This window comes from Botrytis fragariae (assembly GCF_013461495.1).
Source record: "Botrytis fragariae strain BVB16 chromosome Unknown tig00000037, whole genome shotgun sequence".
NCBI lineage: Eukaryota > Fungi > Ascomycota > Leotiomycetes > Helotiales > Sclerotiniaceae > Botrytis > Botrytis fragariae.
In genome coordinates, this window is record NW_023500990.1 from 245,995 (window position 1) to 267,634 (window position 21,640).

The 21,640-nt window shown below is 42.4% G+C and overlaps 5 protein-coding genes across 5 annotated transcripts; 3 read left to right on the forward strand and 2 right to left on the reverse strand.

Moving 5' to 3' along the window:
* Positions 1 to 547: 547 nt before the first annotated feature.
* On the forward strand, positions 548 to 873 carry Bfra_011415 (uncharacterized protein; the record flags this gene model as incomplete). The annotated part of the gene is made up of 2 exons (XM_037341742.1): positions 548 to 708; positions 774 to 873. The coding sequence occupies 2 exons, from the start codon at positions 548 to 550 to the stop codon at positions 871 to 873; spliced, it is 261 nt and encodes an 86-aa protein (XP_037194599.1).
* A 1,011-nt stretch (positions 874 to 1,884) lies between these two features.
* On the reverse strand, positions 1,885 to 4,649 carry Bfra_011416 (putative oligopeptide transporter protein; the record flags this gene model as incomplete). The annotated part of the gene is made up of 7 exons (XM_037341743.1): positions 1,885 to 2,078; positions 2,175 to 3,241; positions 3,297 to 3,886; positions 3,946 to 4,104; positions 4,165 to 4,241; positions 4,301 to 4,357; positions 4,415 to 4,649. 7 exons carry the CDS (start codon positions 4,647 to 4,649, stop codon positions 1,885 to 1,887), a joined length of 2,379 nt encoding a protein of 792 aa, XP_037194600.1.
* A 3,719-nt stretch (positions 4,650 to 8,368) lies between these two features.
* Positions 8,369 to 10,435, reverse strand: Bfra_011417 (putative exocyst complex protein exo70 protein; the record flags this gene model as incomplete). Its single annotated transcript, XM_037341744.1, has 3 exons — positions 8,369 to 9,989; positions 10,040 to 10,124; positions 10,177 to 10,435. 3 exons carry the CDS (start codon positions 10,433 to 10,435, stop codon positions 8,369 to 8,371), a joined length of 1,965 nt encoding a protein of 654 aa, XP_037194601.1.
* A 1,199-nt stretch (positions 10,436 to 11,634) lies between these two features.
* On the forward strand, positions 11,635 to 14,019 carry Bfra_011418 (putative cytosolic phospholipase a2 zeta protein; the record flags this gene model as incomplete). The annotated part of the gene is made up of 1 exon (XM_037341745.1): positions 11,635 to 14,019. The coding sequence occupies one exon, from the start codon at positions 11,635 to 11,637 to the stop codon at positions 14,017 to 14,019; it is 2,385 nt and encodes a 794-aa protein (XP_037194602.1).
* Positions 14,020 to 18,880: 4,861 nt separating this feature from the next.
* Bfra_011419 (uncharacterized protein) lies at positions 18,881 to 20,051 on the forward strand (the record flags this gene model as incomplete). Its single annotated transcript, XM_037341746.1, has 2 exons — positions 18,881 to 19,103; positions 19,204 to 20,051. 2 exons carry the CDS (start codon positions 18,881 to 18,883, stop codon positions 20,049 to 20,051), a joined length of 1,071 nt encoding a protein of 356 aa, XP_037194603.1.
* Positions 20,052 to 21,640: the final 1,589 nt, after the last annotated feature.

Below are 21,640 nucleotides of genomic sequence, written 5' to 3' on the forward strand. Positions count from 1 at the left end.
CTTGTCGTGTAGACAGGCATAATACAATTTCATTTCCATCTTCAATGCACTCGGCATTCTCACTCAGCCAGTTCATCCGTTTTTTGTAGAAAGTATCGTCAGCAATGCACGATCTATTCGGATTGATAGCGATGATCATCTCGGGACGACTTGCCAGAATATTTAGACCTCCACCAATTTTCAGCTCTGTCTGAGCAATTTGCAGGTACCAGGTACCTAGTGAGCTATGACCTCCGAACCTCTCGCGAAATCTGTCCCTGAACACCACTCTTTACGCACTATTCAGAAACAAAACACACCAATTTGGCACGCTAGCACGTGCTCTGTTGTGACCAACGAACTGCATGCATTAAGTAAGGCTATGCTACGCTATACTATATATTATCGTGGGGGTCAAACCCTTACTATCCCATCGCTCCAGCCCCGATAAAACAAAAGTTCCCAGCCTTTCACTAACCCCATCCCATGACTCTCGGGCCGCATCCTGCACTTTGCTTTGAAACATTCGCGAGGAACTTTCCGAACATACGATCTGTACGAATCGTCGATGCCACACGATGCTGCACCGCGCCCGCAGCAACGAGGGTCGGAGACGGCAATGATTAATGGTATGTGCGAGAGCGAAGGGTCGGGAGACGAATCGTCAGATTTGGATCGTAATGCAATACAGAAGCAGAGACAGAACAGAGACTCACCAGACCTAGCCGGGTATGTATACGTAAGCGCTGGAGTTCTTGGGTGTTCATATCTACGGATGGACAATAATTAGATAGACAGGCATGTTCTCCACACTTTGGTCATACCATATCACATGGTATTGCAATCTTACATATCCGCTATCATACCACATCGAGACCTACGAAAGATGCATGAAGGAGGCGCGGATTTGTGGCACCTCATCCCATCTTTCCACGGCGTGTATATATTATCTTGTGTACGTAGAGGCAAGTATAGATAAGATTGCGTCAGCCAGAATCAGCAATCTACAATCACTATCTTGCTAGCTATCTCGTGGATCCCGCACAAAGCAAAGCGGTAAGTTGGACGATTTACCTGTATGTGTCTCACCGAGCGAAGCGGGGACATACAGTTATGGGTATGGATCTGTGCCTCTTTCTATCTTACTGTTCTCTTTAATGATATGGTTCTAGGAACATAATGAAGGATCGCATCTCATACGCAATATTCGATGTTGGAGAAATGTTGTAGAATGAATATCACATTATTCTGTTGCTGGGGAAAGATAGCTCTTTGATGCTCACCGACCGATAAACCGTGCCTCTGTCTCGCATTTTCCATCCCATTTTCTTTTCCCTTCCTTTTCCCCTCGTTTTTCGATCCCAGGAAAGTACCTAGGCAACGAAGGATTGCATTGCATATGCAGGCGTAATACTGCACCCATACTTTGAATAACAGTGCTCGGTATCAATCCAATATATCTCCAATTTCCTGATTCATGAGGTTTCCAGATAAAGGTAAAGCGTGTGTAGCCTTAACGCTCACAGGGCAATAAAACGTGCCTCTATCATGCATACCCCCAAGTTACACAATACTGTGGGGTATACTGCGTGACTCTTCGAGATATCGTATCCCTGTTTGAGGTCGAGGGCTAGATGAGAGGCATGACAAATTATAGGGTTATTCGGTATAAGACTATGTATTATATGATGCAAGATATCCATATGCCTCGACCGAGGTTGACAGTATATATTCATCAAAACCCAGTTTTCTATACGTGATGAACATGGCAATAACTCCGACCCGTGTGATAATAAAAATTAACCGTTCATTATTTCGTATCCTATGACTACAACCGCTTCATTTTCCGCTCAAAATTACAATTTACAATCTTTCATATGATACTATATCACTACCCTCTAGTCATTAGAAATGTCCCGGAGCCTTTCCAAAATACCCGCCGGGAGATACCTTCAGATACGGCACCGAATTCGAATCATCGGTATCCGAACCAACGTTATTTCCCCACCAGCTAAGCGTTATATTATTGTATGTTAATGCAAAGAAAATAATGATAGTTGCAAGTGCTGTTCCCGTGTCCATTGCGGCTTGGAGAAGATCTAGACGAATTGTTAGATGCGAAGTGCAAGATAAAGAATGGGAGGATTGATGAGGAGCGAGGGATAATGTGAATGAGGGGCAAGGAATGTACTTACAATTATATCTCTTCCACCACGCGAAAGCTCTCTTTCTGATCAAAAAATTGAACAAAAATCCAAATATAAACCAAAGTGAATACTGTGTCGTGTTCGCTGGTGGGATGTTTCCAGCCGCGTTGAAGAATACCGGTACATTAATATATCGGACCCAACTATTAGGATACCTCCTATAAGTGAAATAGACTGCAATCGTAACCACTGGTCCAATAAGGAAGAAGTACATGATACTATTATAAGTTTCGCCCGCTTGGAACATTCTTTGAGGACCAATTGTTCCCCAAATAAGCGAAGCATTATACACGACTTTTGATCCTGCACACGTGAATCGCTGTGTATTCTTTGAACTGCAAAGATTTGGAATATGCCCCAACATCCATCTCAATACACCTGTTTGGGTAGCAGTGGCCAGGACAGATGCATATACTTGTCCTGCGAAAAGTACACGTGGAGGAATCTTCATGTATTGACCCAACTTGAGATCTTGAGCGAAATCTAAACCGTGTTTTACGGAATTGTATCCGTAGCATTTGACCATCATGTTTGCGATAGGCTTACCAGGCCAGGCATAGCCAGCTATCAACTCGGTGATGATATTGAGGAAGATACGCTGATTTGTTGTGCCTTCGAGGATTCCTTCGGGGACGATGAGTGTGACTGCCATGCCGCAACATACGACGATGAATCCCCAGACTGGAAGACCTGAATCCCAGTATCGAACTGTGAAAATACCGAGACCGATGATAACAACACTCAGAAGGCCGTACCACCAATTGGGCACTTCTTTGTAATTGTTCATAAGTCGTTTATGGATATCTTCACCTCCGGCTCGAGAGTTTCTGAACTTGGCCCAGATTTCAGCTCCATTGTAGAGGTAGGTGTGAACGACTATTGCGGTGACGGCCGCAAACGAGAGAGCGTAGGATAATGAATACGACATAGAGATATACATTGGAGAATATTCTTCATACTTGCTTAGGACAAATTCCAGGTTGGAGTCGACGACGCGGGTGATATTATAGCTTGACCCTGTGTTGTCGAATGTGCTCGAGGATAGTAGTGGGAGACTAGTTTTATTGTCAATGGGCGATATATTTCGGAGGTAGGTAGTTTGGCACTTACTATGCACTGTTCCAGACATTACTGTAATATAAAATAGGCGATAAAAATAGATAAAAAATCACCACGACCGCAAATGCATTGCAGGTAATGTAGAAAGGTGTTGTGAGAGGAGTACCGGCATATGTAATTTGAGTCCAATCGAAACTAATTGGTAGCAGACCTAAACCAGAATTCATGCCAAAGATCGTATTGACGACTTGATTTTTCGGGACGATCCAAGTGACAAAAGCAAATGTACTTAGACTCGTCCAAAGGTAGTCTGGGAACCAGAAAATAACAAATGCGAGAATCGTGAAATAGGAGAAGAATCGGTAACGGGATAAAGTCCAACCGTTAGCTGAGAAGTGTTCTTGAGGTTCATGTAACGAGCGAAAAAGAACTGTGGAGGGTAATGCAGCAGGCCAGATAAGAGCTGCTGGATAAACGATCCACCGGCGGGCAAGACCTGCAAGGCCGAATCCAAGCATTTGGGTTGTCAAAAGGAAAGCAAATGTGAATCCAGCACCGTTGTCATGGTTCCAGTAAACGGGACTAACGATTGCCATGAGAGCGCCTGTAGCATAAGCAGCGCTGGCACTGATATTCACGCACTTCAAGATTATTAGTTCTTTCTCGGGATGAGAGAGTTAGAGTGCCAAGTTAGACTCACAATGACGATTAAGGCATGTTCTTTCACAGAAAATTTCCCCGGATTGATGTCGAATGATAATGCCCCAAGTGGTACTCTCCATCGAGGTAGTTTTTCCCAGGCTCGCCCAATTGGGAATACTAATAATTGTGCCACAACGTATCCGATACTCAAGGAAGGCTGTACTTAATTAGCAATTGTGTTAAGCAAATTAAACATGCCTATACTCTAATGACATACATAACGTAAAGCAAAGAATTGATTAGCACCTGCGAAAACGACGACGAAGACAGTCATGAGCACCCAAGCGCGAAATGCTATATATAGTCAGGACGAAGAATAACCAGCCATCATAAATCAGGATAGATTCACTTACTGTTGCAAGGAATACTGGGATCATCTGTATTTAAGACACAAGCAGCGACCTCGGGAACTAGAGGTATTCATGTAAGTTTATGAAAGTCGCGAGTCAGAGGTTTAGGAAACTCACAAGGTGACTGATCACCATCAACATTCCATTGAAAAGCCTCTGTGGGTATAAGCTCAACGGCTTCAATCTTCTCACGGAGTTTTTGTTTTTCAAACTCTAATCCTTCCCCCTCAAGATCAGCTACAAAGGGATCGATTTTATCTTTTGTTTCAGCCCCATGCTGCTTTTCTGAGTGTCGGAAGTCATTCTCATCATTTGGACTATCAGATGAGATGTGCGATATCTGGGCAGACATTGTAGCGAAACAGTTGATCGACTACTCCAAAGCTTGAGGAAACCAGGCTTAAACGATGAGGATAGGATGTGCTACGAAGAATCATGAAAAAGAAACACGGGCTTGATCCCGGAATATAAAGCACGAGTAAACAAAGACATACTATTTCTACACTTCTCTATTTTCTGAATTCGCCGCCGGCCATACCAAGTTGCGTGATATTCACTAGAGATAAGCAATGGGACAATGCTAGAAAGCATTCACACGCACTTGGTGTAGACTGCCCCATACTTATGGGGTAAGATAAGAGCTCCATGCAGTATTTTCCCAATTCATCTAACTACCTTACGAAGACCAAAGTGATGGACTTCGATAAGACGAAACTTCATATAGCCCGGCCCTCCGAGACATCCCAATTGATATCTTAAAGATGGGAGTATATCATACTCTTTGATCATTGTTGTTGCGGGGGACTGCTTTGCATGTCAAAACCCCACAAAATTGTAGTGAAATTGTCTTCATGGCGTGCTCATCAAAGCGGATCTCATTACGAATACAATATTGAGATGAGGATAATTTGTCCGGAAAGAAGAAAACAATGTGTCGATAGATTGCCGACCAGGTTACCGGTATAATCAGTCAACGATCCCTGGAATGGCGAATATAAATTCGGCATTCAATGCATGCGAATTTCTCTTACTGAGATTGAACAAACCTACCTACCTAGGCACGTGCTAGGTACTGAATTCATCATTTTGAATATTCAACTACCCGAATCTAGGGCTCAACCCTATTAAAGCTATTTTTACATTGAAGATTACATATAATAGTCTGCGTTTTAACAAGATGACTTCTTGATTTGAATTCGGAATCTTGGCTTGGCTTGTTTTGAGAAAGTCTGAAACCTCAAATCTTCCTCATACATTCACCCCCCACTTTGTCGCTTCAATGGGTACGGGGAATTCCCCTTTACCGCCGATTCGCCGGATAAGTCGATCAATCAATATAAGACCGGCAAATTCGATCAAAGCACATCACCAGAAGCCAAGATTACGCATTAACAATACCACAGGAAGATTAACAAAATAACGTATAGAGTTGTAGAAGTAGCAAGTAAACACAATATTTCTTAGAATATGAGATACAAAATACTTTCTGAATTGGTAGAGCTACAAAATCCGCACGGTGAAATAGCAACGGAAGCTTCTTTGGATGTGTACATCAGTCGTCCAGATTTTGAATTGGTTCGTTAGATCTTATCATCGTTGATGTCATCTTCGCTTCGTTACCATTGATATCAATACAGCAAAGAAGCTTACGCAATACAATCCACTACTCCAACCATGATCTATGCACTTTTTCTTATCACCACTGCCAAAACAAAACATAGAAGAGCGCGACATCTCCGGAAAAGCTATCCAGCTATCATACTATAGCTACTTTTCGTTAAAGCAGACAATCTTCCCTATTGAAATTGCAAAGGCTACAAAATTCTAGCCTGCCGTTACAGTTAGATCCATTGCGATTCCTTTCCTTCTGTCGCAATTGATTTGACGCAAGATGCGTCTGGCATGCTTCATCGTCAAACCTATGGATATTTAGAGGGGTGAGAAGGAGGCCAAATTTCCAATGCTGAAGAAAATGAGCCATGAGCATTCAAATACATATTTCCAAGAAATACATCTCGTTTGACCCAGGGGGGCTCTTCGATTGAAACTACCTATCAACTGTTCGCATTCTTTCTTAGGTCTAAGGATCTATACAAGTTCTGCTCTGTGTCGAATTCTTCTTGCTCTTCCATCATGTCAAGAAACCTCTCAAGTAAATATAAAAGTATACTCCTTCGCGATATACGCTTCTGATATCCAAGGACAATGTCCACCGTTATTCAATAACAATTTATCTCCATGGGAAATCAACAATAGAAGTTCCTAGCTATAAAGATTTAATTTATTGACAGAAGCTTTCTCTCCTGTTTCACACCCCTCTCCTGCTCCTTGATATCACTAAACCCATCAAGCCCACCTAAACCTCCACTCTAGTCTTTCCCCCCTCTCGTTCTAATCTTTGCCCTCCCTTTCCCCATCTTTTTATGGTCCTCTTCCTTTTGCTCCCCTTCCCCAGCCAAATGAATCATCACCATCTTTCCAACGCGAAGCCTCTCTTCCCTCTTCCCCTTCCAAATTCGCACTAATCACACCCACTACAAAAAACTCATCCAATAACACTATATACACCCATCACACTACACAGCACTACACTATACACAACCGAAAATACATCGCAACGCATAAACAATACATCTAATCTATTCTCACCACACAATCCTACATCAAACCAACTCCCAACTCCCAACTCTCTAGCAGGCAACAAACGCAGAAGGGACAGAAAACTTTACATCAAACTCACTACAACCCAACCACCTACCTAGCAAATCCACTACAGCAGAGATGCAAACAAAAAGAGCATACCTAGGTCCGATATACATTAAAATCCATTCTCCCATTCATTTCAAAGATACCATCCATCTACCTCCTACAACACACATACAAACATTCCACACTCATTTATCCAGAAACAGATACATACTTCCTAGAGAAGCTGGATTTATATTTATATTTATATTTATGTACTCACATACTTATACTGACTCTCAAATGAATATGAACCCCCTACCAACCCTCTCCCTCTCCCCCCAATATTTACTTACTATATGATAACTCTAGAAACTAAGCATATAATAACAAAACTAATATACGATAACAAATAACAAAATCAATATATAATAACAAATAACAAATAACAAATAACAAATAACAAACAACCGCCCCCTCCCCCCCTAAGATAAAATCCCTATCTAAAAAGCACCTGCTCACCTATCTACCCATCTACCTCTCTCCCTCACACAAACCCGAACAATATTCTTTCCCATCACCATTCATTTTTCATTTTTCATTCATTCATCTCCTCTCCTCTTCATCTGCCCATTCTTTCCTTCCAACTATTCAAACTACTTACCCCTCATTACTCAACCCTCATCACATATCACTCGTCATCCAAACGCAACTAAGAAACAAAGAAACTCACTCCCTCATTCACACTTTCTCCACACTAGCAAAACAACTAACAAATAATTACATGATCACATATCAAAGCGTGTACACACATCACCCAACAAACCAAGCACAACTAGGAAAAGTAGAGCACGATATGACATAATATAATATAACACAATATATTTAGTTATCACTCTAAATAAGAAGTTAAAAATGCCATCCGTCACTCGCCTAAATCCACCGTCCCAAAATACCAACGCAACGCAAATTGATAAGATAGATAGTTGGTCCTCCAAATTCCAAAAACCCAGCCTGCATGCATGTATACCCCACGCAAGCGAATCCCCCGGAAAATGAAAAACTCCTTGTCCAGCTTAAAAAGAACCCAGTTAACCCAAATTCAAACTCAAGTTGGTATCAAATCAGAAAGGACATTTCCCACCCCACCGGACTGATTGGTCCCAATGGCTTATTTCTCTTCAGCCGCCGTAAGAAAAACGTTTCTGATGCCTTGGAAACCCCTTTCCAGATTCATCTTTATGATAGCCGCCAAAGTATTTATGAGCTCACTCGCGCTGTATCGGCCATATTTGGTATATTTTGATCGAATCGCGTTGCGAAAGGCTCTCGTCTCAACCATCAGGCAGTCCATGGCTTCCCCTCAAATTCCCTCATTCCAAATGCTCATGCCAGACTGAGAAAGACAGCATTCATAGCAGCTTTGTCCCACTTGACATACTTCCCCTTCCCCTTATCAATTTCATAATACTTATCATAAAATCGATCATATAATGGTTTTATCAAGCTTGAAATCTGTCTTGCCAAAAGTTCTCTAACTTCTCTCTCCATCATCAATGACTTATGTTTCTGTATCAAATCATCAAAAGATTGATTAAACATCTTGAATTTCTCCTTGATTTGATCTTTCTCTTTGGAACCCAGAGCTTTGACAACTGCTGCGCTATCGATACCAGTATTGCCGGAGCCAGACTGTGGGCGTGCATTACCACGGTTTGTGTATTGAACGTCCAGTAAATAACCGGATGGCTCACGCCATGCAGCTGAGTAAAGAGTTGTGCCCGATTTGATCCATTTTTCTACCTCTCCCATTTTTGGTGCTAGTAACCCATTTAAATCACTCGTTTCAATCATGCGCTTCACAATCGTTGCATTGTTTGCAATGAAAATTCCTAAAGCAGGCTTACCACCTTTGAGTAATGCTTTCGCTTTTTGATCCAAACTCGAAAGAAGAGCTTCGATTGTGTCAATGCAGTAGTGTGCGAAAATTTGTTTTCCATCTGCATTAACATCGAAAGATTTAAGATTAGGGATTTGGTCGGTTGAACCTTGAGGAGTTGCACTAGATTTCCAACCACCATCACCGATGGAGATCATAATACTTGAAACTGGTCGAAGGAATTCAACCATAGTCTGTAATCGCATCATGGTTTCGGTAGTCATTGGAACCGTGGCGGCATCGGGAGGTAGAGTCTGTAGGAGGTTAATTCTTCGTCGAGTATCATCCAGGAGTTCGGCTAATGAGCCTTTGGCGGTTTCTCTTATTGGCTTAAGAGCTGATGCAAAGGAAGGTTTCAACTCTCCTGTCCTACTTTCCAGATTTGAAGAGAGATTTGAAATAATTTCAACAATCTCAAAAGCAAGGTAACAGTCCGTCGTTATATTTGACTTGATGTGGTTGTTTAATTCTCGAAGGGTTCGTGATAATTCTGCAATGGCTCCTTGACAAGTCAAATTGAAAACTTTCCCCCATTCATCGCGAGTGAAAAGAGCGCATATATTATCGTATTCCGCCAAAAATGCGCCTTCCATACCCATCGCATATGTTCCAATTCCATTAGTTCCTTGTCGATACATAGCATCCGGCGTCTTCTTCTTTGCGGTATTCATCGATGCTGACGCGAGATTTTGTAACGTGGTTTTCAGAAAAGGTCCCCGAACGCTTGCATATGATTGCATAACCGGCGATTCCGTCACAAATCCAGATTGTCTAACGACTGAGCCAATATAATTTGTAATAAGACCCAACCTCGTGGTTTTATCTTGAGACAATAGAGGAAATGGTTGATTCTTGGTAATATAGTGTAAAGGTTCGAGTGGTTGAGAATCTTCTTGGAGAAGTCCTTGAAAATATGATTCCAATTGTGTATTTCCCGACTTTGATAATTTGCTAAGCTCAACCATAGCTTGTTGATTCGATCGTAGATTCGATCGTTTCATATCGGCGAGAGCTTTATTGACACGCTTAACAGAACTGAGGAAAACCGCCAATCCGACCGCTTCGGGGCTATGATTTATTAGTGACGTCTGCAGTTTGCTAATAGTTATGCGACATACCCTTTCCTAATGATGTCCTCTTCATTGCTTTTGATATCTGATGGTTGTCGTACTCTGTCGATTGCCGCGATAACTCCATCGATATCTGCGCATATGTATGAGAATGAGTTAAGTGGTTTGCGCGGTCCAAAACTTACTCTGGCCTAAAATTTGAAGCTTTTGAGTATTACCATAGATTGGCCCAATAGCTTCTTGCACCCCCTTTCCCGTCGCATCTAATCTCCCCAAACTTGCTTGAATTTTCTTGGTCAATTGACTCGTCTTTTCCAATCGACTTTTCAATACATCGACTTCGGCTCTTGCTTCCTCGTCGGCCGCTTGTCGTCCTCCTAAGCCCACAGCCATATTTGAAGATGTGAGTGACCAAGCTCTTCTACCAACGGGGACGGAGTACATATTGTCATTTGTGGGGGGTTGGACGCTAGACTTAATGCGATCGGATAAGGCGGTGGAATGTGACAGGTCTATATGTGGAGATTCTGAGCGAGCTTGAAGAACATTAATATGTACCTAGAACCTAGCAGGTTGAACCAAGTTTGAAGGAGGAGAGGGAGAAGGTATTATTATGATGTATGTGGATGGTGTTGTGAATTGATGAAGAAGTAGAAGAAGCAAGAGAAGAAGAAGCAGAAGAAGAAGAGGCAGAAGAAGAAGAAAGGGGAGGAGCAGAAGGACAAGAGGGAAAGAAGTAGGAAAAGGGAGAAACCATAAAGTATATCTTCATTTCCGAGACCAGTGAATAGTCCGATCTTTTCATGGTAGAAGCACACATATCAAGATTGGGAGGAACCCAAGTTACCTATCTAGGTATCCATCTACAAAGCTATTGAAAAATGGCAATCTCTTCATCTCACGATCCCCATGATACCTTTTCTTTTCTCAGTAGGACCCACGCAATATTACCTGGGTAGGTACCAGTATTGGGCTTGCTGTATCTGGTATTACTTTTTATTCTTTGGGTAGGTATCCTCGGTACAAGATGTGGAAGGATGCATTGAGTTGTCATCTCTCTCCCTCTCACCAAGAACACGTCGTCGTGGATATGATATTATATCTTCATTCTCACTACTTGCATGTATCAATTCCAGATGCCTTTCACATTTTGGAGCAATATCACAAGCAAAATTCAATGTGTGGCGTACGTCATTGATAACAACCACCACAGCCACATATCCCACATATCCCACCCGTCTCCAAATATTTCCAAGGCAGATGATATTTCTTATATCAACTTTCGGATTCTACAATACCCATATCGTCGGATACTCTTGCTAATTTCCCATTATCATTCTTTCTTCCTCTTTTCACTCCCCGCCCGGAGTTTTCGCTCCACCACAAGAACATGGTTCTTATACTGAAACCCATGCTATTCGTTCGAATCGCGAGTCGCATTCGTTTCATTTCTTTTCGTCATGTCGACTGCAAAAGTTTCTCGTCGTTTGTTGCGACTTGAACAATCATATTCACACAGTCCTATTTCATCATGTCGGTCTTTAAGTTCTACAACATTAATCAGTAGAAATTGTACATCCCACCACAAAAGATTACAAACGAGAAATCTATTCGGATCATCCAAGAAGAAATCACAATCTAAGATGTCTTCGTACTCGCAATATTCAAAGCCCTTGGTGGGGGTAACATCCACGATAATGGTTCTCGGTCTATTTTATATCCTATACCAAAATGATTACCTTGACGTACAACCTTTACCAGCTACACAACCACGCGCAAAGAGACCACCAACAAAAGAAGAACAAGCTGAAGCACGCGCACAAAAGGAAGCTTTAAAAAATGCCAAAGAACTTTCTGCCCTACCATTTCAGGAAGATGCAGCAGCAGGAGATGGTTCGGCATGGGGAAGTTTCATTGGTACATTCAACAATTTCTCCATAATATCCGACGAACAATGGAGAACTGTTTCGGAGACTTTCGCGGGATATTCCGACTATATTATGCCGGATTGGGCCAAAGTTCTACCGGGATACATTGACAAATTGAGAAGGGAATTGAACATGGCACCAGGCTCGTTGGCAGATGATATATGGAAAGAAGCTCAAGATCCGGACATCAATCCTGAAATCAACTATTCTGCATCCGTACGAGTATCCAACGATCTTTGTGATGAGGAAAAGGCATTTTTAGACAAAAGAAAGTTCATGACAAAAACCGCTCTGGCAAGATATTTAGGCCTTCCGGAAGAATCGGTTCACCCGGATGATGTTCCACGTATTGCGATGGTGGGATCTGGAGGTGGTTTACGAGCTTTGGTAGCTGGCACAGGTTCAATGTTAGCAGCTGATGAGGATGGTTTGTTTGATTGTATCACTTATACAGCAGGTGTTAGTGGTAGTTGTTGGCTTCAGTCCCTCTTCAACTCATCCCTTGGCGAAAGACGTCTTGATAGATTGGTTGAGCATTTGAAAGCACGAATTGGAATTCATATTGCATCTCCTGTCGATGCATTAACTGCTCTTAACTCTGCACCCACCAACAAGTTCCTTTTGAGTGGATTTGTCGAAAAGCTGAAAGGAGATCGCAATGCAGAATTTGGTTTAGTCGATATATATGGTTTACTGCTAGCGGCGAGATTACTCGTACCAAAAGGTGAACTTGGTGTGGATGATCGAGATCTAAAGATATCGAACCAACGCGATTATATCAATAATGGTGAAAATCCAATGCCCATATATACAGCAGTACGTCACGAGATACCTATAATAGAGGATCTCAGCGAACAAGAAAAACAAACAGAAATTCCTTCTAAAGCTACAAAGGAGAAAGCTGTTAGAGAAGCTTGGTTTGAATGGTTCGAGATCACTCCTTATGAAATGTTTTGTGAAGAGTTTGGAGCAGGTATTCCAACTTGGGCACTAGGTCGAAAATTTGAGGGTGGACAAGACATTCCTCATGAAGAAACTGGATTGCGAATACCCGAGCTACGACTGCCACTTCTTCTTGGGATTTTTGGAAGTGCTTTTTGCGCCACTTTGAGTCACTATTATAGAGAAGTCCGACCTTTGGCCAAGGGGTTGATGGGATTTGGTAGTATCGATGATATGATCGCAGGTCGAAATGAGGATTTGAGTAAAGTTCATCCGATCGATCCAGCTAGTATCCCCAACTTTGCCTACGGAATGAAGGGACAACTTCCGGAAACAGCCCCAGAAAGTATCTATGACAGTACACATTTGAAACTCATGGATGCTGGAATGTCCAATAATTTACCTATCTACCCGCTACTTCGACCAGGAAGAGAAGTCGACGTGCTCATTGCTTTTGACGCAAGTGCAGATGTTAAAACAGATAATTGGTTGTCAGTCGTGGATGGATATGCAAGACAGCGTGGCATCAAAGGCTGGCCGATTGGCGTTGGCTGGCCAAAATCAAGCGATTCAGCTGAGAAAACAGGACAACAATTAGATCAAGCTCAAGTCAGTACCGCTGCCGAAGCAGAAACCAAGTTGGAAAAAGCACAAGAAGAACAAGCGACGCATTTGGAAAGGGTCGTCTCACGCGAAGAGAAACCAAGGAGTTTAGATGCGGAAGATAGTGGTGATCTAGGATATTGTACTGTGTGGGTGGGGACAACCGAAGAACGTGTCGAGGAGGAACCACCGTTATCTAAAGCGGTGAAGGAAGATTGGCAATTGATGACACCGGATGCTGGGATCGCAGTGGTTTATCTACCGTTTCTTGCGAACCCAAAGGTCGAGGGCGTGGATCCGGCAATTAGTGATTATATGAGTACGTGGAATTTTGTTTATACCCCGGAGGATATCGATCATGTGGTGGAATTGGCAAAGGCGAATTTCGCAGAGGGGAAAGAACAGATTAGACGGACGGTGAGGGCGGTTTATGAGAGGAAGAAGAGGATTCGAGAAGAGAGGGAAAGGAAGGAGAGGGAAGAGAGGTTTAGGAGGAAAGTGAGATTGGGGATTGTGGGGAAGAAGGGGGAGGGAGATCATTTTCATTTGACGTGAATGAGGACTACCGAGTGTGTTATATTGTATCTATTAGAATTCAAATAGTGTAGCTTGTACCTACTTACCTACCTACCTACCTAGCAAATAATTACCTACCTACTACCTACCTACTTATCAATGCGAACAAATACATCACAGATAGATCCAAGACATTGATGTATACCTAGTAGATTGCCAGATTGCCAGATAGATAGATATACACAATCCCGACACAGAATCCCAATAGAGATAGAGAAAAGGTCGTTGCGGTAGGTGGGTGGGTGTCTGGATCATCCCTTGATCTGAGGGTTCGAATTGTAGAAGATGAAAAATTGGTACCGATGATGGGTTGGTGGGTTGGTGGGTTGGTGGGTCGGCATTTCAATAGTAGGTGGGTTGAGGGAGGGTTTGAGGGATGGGTGGATGGTAGATGGTTTGAGGGATATGCAGATGGATGGTTTGAGAGGGAGGGAGTGGAGTGGAGATTTTAAGTTGTGGATTGATTGGTTGGTTTGTTGGTTGGTTGGTTGATTGATTCTGGAGGGTATTGGTATTTTCTTGGGGTTATTTGGATAGGATCGGATAGGATAGGATAGGGAAGAGAGAGGATGGATGGATCTTGATGGTGGATGGAGATGGGTACTTGATATTTGATATTTGGGTACTTCGGTACTTCGGTACTTCGGTACTTGGGTAGGTAGTTGAATACTTACCGCTTCTTCTTTTTCTTCTTCTTCTTCTTCTTCTTCTTCTTCTTCTTGGGATTTTTGGGGTTTGAGAGGATAGCTAGTATATGGAGAATAGATAGATGGGTGGGTAGATGTAGAAGGAGGAAAGAAGTTTTTGGAGCGGGAAGAGCCGATGATGGAATGTCGACGAGGGGTTGAGATGGGATGGGATATTATCATATTAGCCGCGGTTTACGATTAAATTGATGGGATGCGATTCTGATGGATGCGGTAAGAGGTGGCTAAGAGGCGGTACAAAGTGGTACGAAGTGGTGTGAAGCGATAGTTGATGGATAATGTGTATCTTATTATTTGATGTATTGTATTCTATGTGTATTCTATGTGTATTCTATGTGTGTTCTATGTGTGTTCTATGTGTATTCTATGTGTATTCTATGTGTATTCTATAATGTACCATCTATCGTATGTATGTATACATATATGTATGTATATATGAAATAAGAAAGCAGGAAACTAGGAAAATAAGAAATTTTCACTGCCTACCTAGGTACTCATGAATACTATGAACGGGATGAAATTTAGATTTGAATTTGACATCTAAAGTCGGAAGTGAAAGGTGGAGGTTGGCTGCTTGCTCGCTTGGAGACTCGGAGACTTGGGAGCGGGATGAGAAGAAATGGGAAGAAATGGACTGGGGTGAAGTTCAGGGAGAGAAGAGAAGAGAAGAAGAATAGATGGGATAGGGAGTGGGGTGGATAGTGGGGTGATGATGCAGCGGCGCATCGCGGCTTTATTCTTTACTTTACGAAGGGTTTGGAAGGGGATATGGTGTATGGTGCATGGTAGATTATTGATATGAGATGGTCATGGAAGAGAAAGGGAGGGAAAGGGAGGGAAAGGGAGGGAAAGGGTATGGTAAGATATGAGATGGTGTCTTAGGTAGATATCTATTGGTAAGTATGAATGAATGAAGATGGAGATGGAGAAAGAGATGGAGAGATGGGTGTGGATATGGATAGAGTATGGTACCAGTCGGTATTTGATAGATGGAGGAGAATACTCTGTAGATTGGGGGCTGGAGATTCGAAGTTGGGGTTCGAAGTTGGGGTGGAGGTTGTGTTTATTTTATCTTCTATCTTTTGTTTTTTGGGTTCGAAGGAAGGAAGTATCTTTGTTGTAGAATTGATTGAGGGAGTTGGAGAGAGGGAAAGACGCATGTTCGATTAGATAGATCTATACTTTTTAGTAGATAGATAAATACTGGTGATGGTAATGGGTAATTTGGATTCTGTGTTTTGATGAGGGAAACCGGGAGAAGGCATAGAATAGTAATTAATGTGTATGTATTATATCGACTCGGTAGATATGATTCTTGGACAAATAAGTCTATTGATTGACTGCTAGCTATGTCTCTATAAAAACCTGGAAGTGAAGTCTTGGAATTAGATGAATCTGTTGTATTGTATATAAATTTAGTTGTTTTGCAGGTGGTGGTGGTAATGAAACTCATTACCTCATCATGACAGACACCAATAAGTTCCTACCTAGATATACATCAAGAAAGAAAGACTCACATAGAAAATGTCAGATACACTTCTCACAAATCTAGAAGTCAATCTGGACGATCGATTGAGAAAAGATCTCAACCTCCATCTGCATACTCTGATTTTCAAACCACGAGTGAGAGTGGCTGTGCAGACGAAATCGTATTTTTCGTTCCTTGATTTACATAAAGTGCCCATGATGCATGCATAAATGAAATCGCTAGCAATGCCTCGTAGATTTTCAGGGTTCCAAATATCCAAACAATAAATCATCAGGGTTCTCCTCATCTATCGTGCTGATCGTAGAAGTTAAGGTCGGAGGATCGGATCTTGGGCGAGAGAAAAGGTGTGCTTGGTTGGTTGGTTCGTGGTGTGGTTCCTGGCTAATACGTGAGTTGATGGATGGATGGACGCACGCGGGTCGGGTTAAAGTTTTTAGGGTCGCTGGTGATGTAGGTAGGGTTTTATGTTTGGTTTTTCCTTGGGGGTTTTGCTTTGGCTTGCTTTGGCTTGCTGATCGTTGCGGGTTTGGGAATGAGGTGATGGAGAGGGGAATCTGAGCACGCGAGCTTTGGTTTGAGGTTTAGTTAGTTTGCACAGTTTGGACGGAGGATTTAGTAGGTAAATGTTATTTGTGTTATTTGTGTTAATCTGTACAGACGGACGGACATATTTGATAGCGATGAGATTGGAATATCCGATGGGTGAAAGATGGAAAATCTACAGAGTAAAAATTCTTTACGTGTAACATTTACATACCATCGTGCCTATAATAGATATGCATACCGAATACGATATTCCCATGTATCATGCATGTATGTACATTGAATTGTACATACGAACGGGACATCTGTACAAAGACCCTGGTTACTTCTTGCATGAAACGTTAGGATGGGAAGACGGTGAAGGATCGGATTCGTGGTCACTGGTTAGTCATTACGAGAAGAGGGCCAGCGAACCTTGGGATTCTGGGAACGCCATAGGTACTTTGGGGATTAGCGGCCGTTCTGTGGATAGATTTTGGGATGGCTCGGAGGCTTGGTAACTTGGTAGGGCATGGTGGAATGGGATCATGGTGGTACGAGGTTTTTGCTGTGGGGGGGGGAGAGGAGCTGAGGATATGCAGATGTGCAGTTAGTTAGATATTGAATCGAGTTTTATGGGTTAGATGGGTTGGGCGGAATGGAAGGGAAGGGAAGGGTTGGATGAATTGGAAGGGTTGGAAGGGTTGGATGAATTGGATGAATGGAATGTCAGGTTACAATTGGGTGCCATTGGAACAATGTGTCGTAGGTGAGTTTACGAGATGTACGAAGAGATCGCGTGATAAGGCAGGGCTTGTGGAAAGGCCGAAGAAGTATTCTATGTTGTGTCAGGTTGGCGAGGATGAAGGGGGAAAAGGGAGGGAATTCTTCTAGACCTTCTCCTAAGTACTTGGAGAGTCAAGAGAGTCAAGCGAGCAGAGTCAGAATACTCTCTTCTCCTGACACCTAACTCGATCAGTATTCAATGGATCAGATGAAATACCAGGTAGACAATCAACATCTAATCTTCAAAGAAGAAAAATCAAATAGATGGTTTGTGCTTGGATGTGTCTCAGATTGAACCAAGAAAGCTTTACCCAGGTGGATCCACCCGAGCCACCTTGACTAGAAACAACGATCAAAAAAGGCCGTTTTCCGTATCCTTCAACCTCGCATTTATTTTACATTTACCATAATCACAATCATATCCATCGAAAATCAGATCCACATCCATCTGTATCCGTCTATATCCATCCATTTCCATATATATTTCCATATATAAGTCCAATTAGATCCATATCCAAGTCCATTTATATCCATCTCTATAATTCCCCATAAAAACAAACTCATCCACCCCATTTCCTCACACCGAACTTCATCTTGAACTTCTTGCATTGCAATGAATTAAGTATATAGAGCTCTGATGATCCCGCTCGTTTGATTTCTTTTTAATGTGATTCATGTAAGTTTGCTTCAGACAGTCTTTTACTCTTTCACTCTTCCAATCTTTCAAGTATAAAGGATTGATTCAACTCTTCATTCGTTGCTCATTACTTTCACTCACTTTGTTTCGTGTTTCGAGTTTCTTGTGCTACGATACGAGGAGATACAAAAGAAGAAGTTCTACAGTGAAGTAAAAGTCCATTCTCGAATTCACTCATTTCTCTCGAGAAAACTCATCCTCGACTTGGCAAGACTCAATTAAGAATCATAATACAACATAATCGAATCTTTTCAGCAAGCCAAAGAGAGTCCATCCAAAGGTGCATCACATTACATTGCATTGCATGAAGAAGGGAAAGGAAAGGCAAAGGACTCTTCTATAATCGAACAATCACCTGGGCATTCATTCCCATTCAGACCAAAAAAGTGTGATTGGAAAATCGAACATTGGAATCACCTCATCATAAGGATTTACATCTACATAAAAGCCTCGATGCGACTTCCTTCATTGCTTTATCTTTATACATTCCACCAACCTACATTTTCCAATACATGCCAACACCTCCCTTCGATCTCTCACTCTCACTCTCACTTCAAAACTACATAACCAACCTCCCATTCGTTGACAATACAAATACAATACATCCAATACATCATTCTTTATTGTAATTCTTCAATCATGAATCCAACAATGTCTCCACCACTCTCAATGTCTTCGCGCAAAAGATCCTCATCCATATCATCATTCGATTCTTTTGATTCGGACTTCTTCGAACAAACTTATGTACCACTCTCAAATCTACCAACCCCACCTCTATCCTCTCATTCATACGATACCACGGCAGCTCAATCACCAATATCTCTTTTCAGCTCCGATGAAATCCTTGATCCAGACTATTTAGGTATGTACCTGGTAACCTTCCCAATCCATTCCGTCATTATGCACACCATCAACCTTTTTTCCTGCAGAACATTTAGGCTAATCTCTCTCTCAAAATCTAGGTCCTGCAATCCATCTCACAAACTTAATCCCCTCCTCCACTTCCTTAACCGATCCCTCCACTCAACTAGTCCACGCCCTCTTAACCCGCGCCGATCTACCAATCGAAATCCTCGCCCTTGCAGTCTGCATCCTCGATTCCCTCAATTCTAGATTTGCTCGCTCGTGGCGAATTTCATACCCTCTCGAATCATCCGAAGATCAATTACTCGAACAATACGATTTCCCAAGTCCACAATGTGCAGAAGAACAACACATCGATTCTACACATCCCGAAGTGATAGTTCTCGCAGCCCTCATATTGGCGATGAAATTTATAGATGATCAACAAGGAACCACTCTTTACTATGCGCAGAAATGGGCAAGAGGATTGTGGAGCTGTGATCAGATTAATTTCACGCAGAGAGCTATCATGGAAAATTTGAATTATAGATTACTACCACTGTGGGAAGAGGAAATTATTGAAGAAGCCAAGATGAGTATGGCGAGAGCGGCAAAGAGACAATCATCACAATCATATTGTATGCAGGATTGGACACAATCGATGAAGAATTGTGGAATGGGTAGACCGATGAGTAGTGGAAAAGCTTGTAAGGGAATTGAAGGAGAAAATACACCACAACCTACACCATTTGAAATACCATTTTGTGATGATTTGGTCATGGGAATTGGAAGTGAACGACCGCTGGGAGGTACCTCGATGTTAAGTCGAGAGACGAAAATAGCATTTGGGGGATTGTTGGGTGGAGAGTATCAAGATGTGGATATGGATATGGATATGGATTTGGAGAGATTATCAAGATCTGTGGATCCTTTAATGGTTCATGATGAACATATGAATTTTGTTTGAGGATGCACGCAGGATCAAGGCGAGAAGCTGGATCATGTCATGATATGATGACTTTTACGATCGCATCTTTTACAACCTCCTTCGACCCAAATCTGGGGATCACGAGGGTATTCTAGGATTTTCTTTTACGGTAGTACGTTACATGACAGTCTTTCTCTCTCTCCTGGACCAACCGGAAACGACAATAAGAGTCATGTTTATGGGAATGAAATGGAGCGAAAGGGAATTTTGGATCGAATTGTTCTTGGTTGGAAATTGGTGGGCATGGAAAATGGAATGGCGCTTTATACCTCGAGAGAAGAGATTTTGGAGCAAAGGTTCGAATCTGGTGTTTCTTGCTTTGCTGAGTTGTGGTTGCGGTTGGGGTGAGGAGGATGGACGGATGGAGGGAAAGGTAGGTGAATGAGTGGGATTACATAGATTGTACATGCCTACCTAACCTACCTACTTTAGTTGACCTACTTACCAAACATACGTAGTAATAATACCTAGTAGTAATAATATACATATACATTATCTAATTTTGTATGATTATACTATTGTTTTCATCATTCTCCTCTTTCCTTTTTTATTTTCTGACATTCTTTCTTGCAAGTACAGTTCGTTCGTTCGATCGATCGTACCTTTGCACCTCTAATAAGTGATTCGGCCCGGCCAGGTGGGAATAGTAGGTATATAGTCAGAGTAGTCAGAGTGAGAGAATCTAGATCCTTTCGATGGCATGGTAGTATGGATTGGGGTACAGATTCCGTTCGATAGTTGGTTGGTTCTGCAGTGCTGAAGTTCTGTGGTTGGTTGGGTTGTTGGTTGGTTGGTTGGTTCTGGATCGGAGAGATTGGAAAGGATCTAGCGAGATCGAGAGAGATCGAGAGAGATCTAGAGTTGCTTCGTTACACTTCTGTTTGGGCTTGTGTGTAGTGTCGCTTGCTGGTTGGGTAGGTGGGGTTGAGGGTTGAGGATTGTTTGGTTTGCTGGTGCTGGTGCTGGTGCTGGTGCTGGTGCTGGTGCTAGTGCTGGTTAGTGGTGTGATGGTTGGTTTAGGTAGGGGTGGGTGGATGGGTGTATGTATGTATGTATGGAAGGGGATGGGAGTGACATTGCGTGTGTGCGTATATGGATAGATGGATGGAGGGGTGTATGGGTGTATGGGTGTATAATGGCATGACAAGCTGAAGGAAAATTTTGCGTTGGATTGGGTGGTATGGTGGGTTAGTGAGGTGAGTTGTGTTGATGGCTTGGAGGGGAGAAAAAGGAAAGAAAAAATTGGATGGATGGATTGAGTGGGATTGACGAATTAGAAGGGGGTATTGTGAGTGGATCGGAGGTTGGTATTAGGTTATAGGGTGGTATTGGGAGTCTTGGAGGGAGGGGGAGGTGTGGGGGTGAGGTTGGATGGTAGGTGGTGGGGGGGATTTGGTGGGATTTTCGGTCAAGGGGGGCAGGGTTGTGGTGGTATGCGAGGGAGGGGAGTGGTGAGGATGATGTGAGCTGGGGGATTTTGTTAAGAGGGGGGGAGTGGGAATTGAGGTATTTCGGTAAATAGAGGGATATGATTATGATGATATAAGAGAGATATGTTTTGCAAATGA